Here is a 4,761-nt window from a genome sequence, read left to right as displayed (position 1 = left end):
GTGCTGTTTAGCTACGTAACTGCTTGTGTGACCATGCGGCCAGTTTGTTGAAAACCTCCTGTGATCTGCTCAGCTTCGTCTCCTTCACCTCTCTCCAGGAAGTGTTTACAAGTTCTGCCTTTTTCAAAAAGCCAGTTTTATTTCACCATGTCGTCGTATTGCGCCACGCGCTCGTGTTAAACAAAAGCAGCTCTCTCCAGGAGGAAATTTGCTGTCAGTCAATCCAAGCGAGTTAATCCACGAGCAGAAATRTYCTGACATTAAAWCGTGCTGTACTCGCTTCTACCCYAACCACCGGAGAGGAGGTTCTGAGACAGCGCAGCTGTGGAGCACACTTGGAGAGGKGCATTGGGCTGACACCGAGCCGAGTCGAACCGCGTACCTGAACGTCTGTGGAGATTGTGGGCCGAGGCTGTCACTATTAACAGTGAACACCAGAGGGCGCAAATTAACAGCTTTCTTTGAGGCACCGAAATTAGAGTTGTGTTTCGGTCTGTGCACTACCGTGGATATTCGCCCTGGTGTCATACTGGAACTGAGTTTTTATACCAAACCCTAAACAAAACATTTCAATTTGAATAGCAATCAATATAATTCAATTAACATTGATTTCTTTAAACCTATTAGAAATCATGTCCGGCCTACGTGGGTGTGAAACTATATCAGTGTTACATTCTATAACTAAAAATGTCAGCTAGAAACGTTGGTGCTTTTTTCTCCACGCCGTCACTCCTTGTCCCRTCAGAATGGATTGTGTGATGGTCCCAGGGATGGAATCCTCCTGTTGTCTCATCTGGTAGGCTGAGGGTGGATGTTGCTCTGATGATGCCTAAACTATCTTAGTTGTCTGGGAGATGGTCTTTGAATACACTCTTTTYAAGAGGCCACCAACAACAACAGCCACCATAAATGGAATTAGACCACTACCCAGCCACCATTAGACACTCAAGRCTTTTTATTTTTGCCATGTTTGCCAACCACTGAGAAACCACTGTGCTAAGCCATCTCCTCAGACCCCCTTTCTACATCAGAAATTAGCCAAAGAATATTCTACTTTAATAGGCCACCACCCAAACGTCCAGCTAACTACTCATTAATAATCAAGCAGAAAACATAATTCAAACGACACTGATCATCATGTCAGCTACCTACAATTTACCTCCTCACTGCCACCTTCTGGCCAAACGTGTGTAACTGTTTTCTAAAAAAAAAAAACTAGTTTGACATAAACTGTAACTCGACCTTCGACATCTATTCTACCCCCTTTAACAACCACCAACTTAAATTTGAAATCCTGAAAGAGAATTGTTACACATGCGCAGATATTTGTTCACATCAGATTGATAACATCAGTCAGCTGTATTGTCCTGAAAATTAAACATTAGTTTTCACCACTTCAYTAAAACCTTGTGAATTACTACCTGWAAGCCAAATCTTTCTTACTCCAAGCTTGAAACCTGTGGMATTTGTTATGTTTTTATACAGTCAAAATCATAAAGTTAAACATTATCCACTAATTGATCACCCTGACAATATTGCTTCCCAACCTAGACAAGCACATACTGTATTACAGGTAACTCAACCTTTTAGAAAAAACACAAACTCCGGAAAAACCCTTATTGACAGTAACATTATACAGACGCACCACGCACGAAAATATGTCTTAAATACGTATCTTACTTCCTAATGGGCCCAATGTATTGTATGGTCTTACATCCCCACAGCCTCTTAGTCGCAATCCGTATTTTAAAATCTATTTCATCCGTATTGTTTAGTCTAGCATTCATGCGGTTGTTTGCTAAGCTAGCTTGACTTAACTTTTATTTTAAATYACATCAAACAGCCATTTTCCAACCTGTTCTGCCACTATAAAAAAAGTTTTGAACTTTTTCTGCTCTCCTTTGCTCCTGCTTCGCAGCAGGCACTTTCATGTCRGCAGCTGACAGCTGGCTGGATGACTGGGAATATCCAGAAATATATGATAGTAACATCTGTCTTGTACTGTAACAATTCTAAAATTACTGGATCTGTATATTACCTAGTTTTAATTTCAGCACGTTGCTCCTGTTCCATAAATACCAGTACAATGTTACACATGGATGGGCCACCACCACACCTGAACCATGTTAAGAATCATAGGGATGTGCTGGAGAAGATTTTATGAAGTGTTCCGAAACCCCAATACAAGATCTTAGTGAAAAATTCGTGTGATCRTTTTTTTAGGACTTGACAGTCAAACTTGCATGACCCCTTAGCAATTCCACAAGGGAGAAAATCAACCCCTTTTCAAAGAATTTGATTCCTAAGTCCAAAGCAGTACATGAAGGCAAGCCAAACTCTTTTCTAGTTGGTATGGCTCAACCTCACATACTAGTTATACCTTGTGAACTGACATTCATACTTGGAGCCAGTCTGCATCATTCGGGCTTCACCCTCGCCTTTCCCCTGGCTCACATGGCACCAAGTTCTGCTGCCTCTCCCAAACAGGTAGCAGCCCATGTAAAGGTGGCTTGTAAGTTTTGTTTTGGCTTGGTCCAACTGAGCCAATGCTTAATCACCTGGCATTGGAACTTTTTATGTCCTCTTAATACTAACCCCATTTGAGTTTTATCATCCCCTTTTGCTTGAAACTAAAGTTTTGCTCATGATGCTATGCTCATGATTCATAAATTATTGTAATTAATTTTTAAAACATTATGGTCTTTATAATGTTTTTCTCTCATTTAAACTGCAGCAACCACCACAAAAAGGCCACGGACACCAGTTCATGGAACTGGAGGAGGTAAGAATATACCAACTCATCATCATCATCATCATCATCATCATCATCATCATCATCATCATCATCATCATCATCATCATCATCATCATCATCATCATCATCATCATCANCATCATCATCATCATCATCATCATCATCATCATCATCATCATCATCATCATCATCATCATCATCATCATCATCATCATCATCATTTCATTTATATAGCACATTTATAAACAACAGCATTGACCAAAGTACTTCACAGACACGATACAATTAGAACTGGTAAAAAACTAAAAACAGATAAAAAAGACACAATTACAAATTTATTATTCATTCATTATGCGTGTTAATTGTGAGGGATGATCAACAGGGAGATTAGTGTAAAAGGAAATGAGGGGAGAAACTGAAAGGGTTTTTTCACCCGTTCTACACTGTTTTACCAGTAGGGGATACCAGATCCGTTTTACTGATCAATACTTTATTCATCCTTTATAAATCTGACACATTCACCAAAGTGTGAGATCGTAAGATTCAGGGAACACTTTCWTATTCAATGAATACTGTAGTGAGTTAAGAGTTTTACCAAGTTGTGGCACCAGGTTATGTTATTGACAAATATTTATTCACCCTTTTTAATCAGACTCATATTTACTGTGAGTAAAGAGTGAGTGATCGTATGATACGCAGGGAATACTAATCTTATGCCAAAATACTCAAAGATGAGGAACCAGCTTTATATTTTATGGTAATTTATTACAAAAATAAAACAAGAATAAATTTCATTGAATCATGAACCTGGAAGCACTCAGAGAGTTCAAATCTTCGCCAAGGCCATTGGGAAGCACGTTTGCCAAATAAGTTCAAACGTATCAAATTTACCTCACATGGTAGATCAGCTGTTCCTGCTGTCTGTCCTGTACCAGTGTTACACCAGCTGCAGCTGCAGTTGCAGCTGCCTGCAGCTGACCGTCCTCCCGCCGTCAGCATCTTTTCATGTAATCCATCAATGTGAATAGAACTGCATTTGTTTTTCTACATCTCCAGACAGCATGTAACCTCACCAAAAGTAGTTGATATGACATAATTATAATTCCAACTTTGCCGATAATAGCAACACGTTCCTGATAACTTCTCTCCAGTTTGCGACTTCTACTTCCTGTTTCCTACAGACAGGCTTAACGTGAATGTCTGACATAATTACTTTGCGTAGTCGGGTTGATTCACAAAAATCCTTGAAAAAAATCCTGTATCTGTGATCTGGCTCATCACCAAAATTTAATGGCGTGTTCTTTTGGCCAATACCTAATGTGATAAAAATTTCATGAAAATCCATCCATAAGTTTTTGAGTAATTTTGTCCACAGACAGAGAGACAGACAGATAGACATACGCGACCAAAAGCATTACCTCCATAGCTAATAACAACATGAAAGACAACCAATAAGGTTTCTAAAACAGTTAAAGATGAACATTATTGTAGACTTGATGGCATACATCTAGTTAATGTTTTTATAGAATTTTATAGAATGAAAATATATTTTTCCCAAAGGAAATATTTTTCTTCTTAAGAGACCCAGGTTTAGGGATGGGTACCTTTGACATTTGAATCGATTCAGTACCAATATCCAGTACCTGGGAATCAATACCGGTACTTAACGGTACCAGTTTTCAGTACTTTGTGTGTGTTGTTGTTTTTTTAATAATAAACTTGTTTTTAACATATTTCTCAATATTTAAATTTAACAAATATCAAGACAACATCCAACTCTTTGTATTGTAACATCAGTTGTTTAACTAATTTCTTTAAAGTGAAAACTCTTGAAAACAACAAGACTGTTTTGTCTTATTGTACAAATTAAAATCCAGCTCCACGTGTTTCTATTGATGTCATTTCCCCACTAGAAAAAATGTGTGATAGAGGTCCATGGAAGGCAAATAAGTTTAAATCAAATAAACAAAAGAGGATGCAGTTAAAATAAATAAGTTATTTAAGCT

General features: G+C 38.3%; 1 protein-coding gene across 1 annotated transcript in view; it reads left to right on the top strand.

Annotated features, from left to right (window-relative positions):
• cd99l2 (CD99 molecule-like 2) overlaps window positions 1–4,761 on the top strand; it is a gene marked incomplete at its 3' end in the record, with an annotated part of 27,608 nt that overhangs the window by 7,882 nt on the left and 14,965 nt on the right. The window contains 1 exon segment of the mRNA XM_014026353.1: window positions 2,735–2,782. Coding sequence (XP_013881807.1) covers window positions 2,735–2,782 — 48 coding nt within the window.

Source organism: Austrofundulus limnaeus, unplaced genomic scaffold (genome assembly GCF_001266775.1).
Source record: "Austrofundulus limnaeus strain Quisiro unplaced genomic scaffold, Austrofundulus_limnaeus-1.0 Scaffold547, whole genome shotgun sequence".
Classification (NCBI taxonomy): Eukaryota; Metazoa; Chordata; class Actinopteri; order Cyprinodontiformes; family Rivulidae; genus Austrofundulus; species Austrofundulus limnaeus.
Note: the sequence above shows the minus strand (reverse complement) of the source record. Positions and strands in the feature narration are given on the sequence as shown.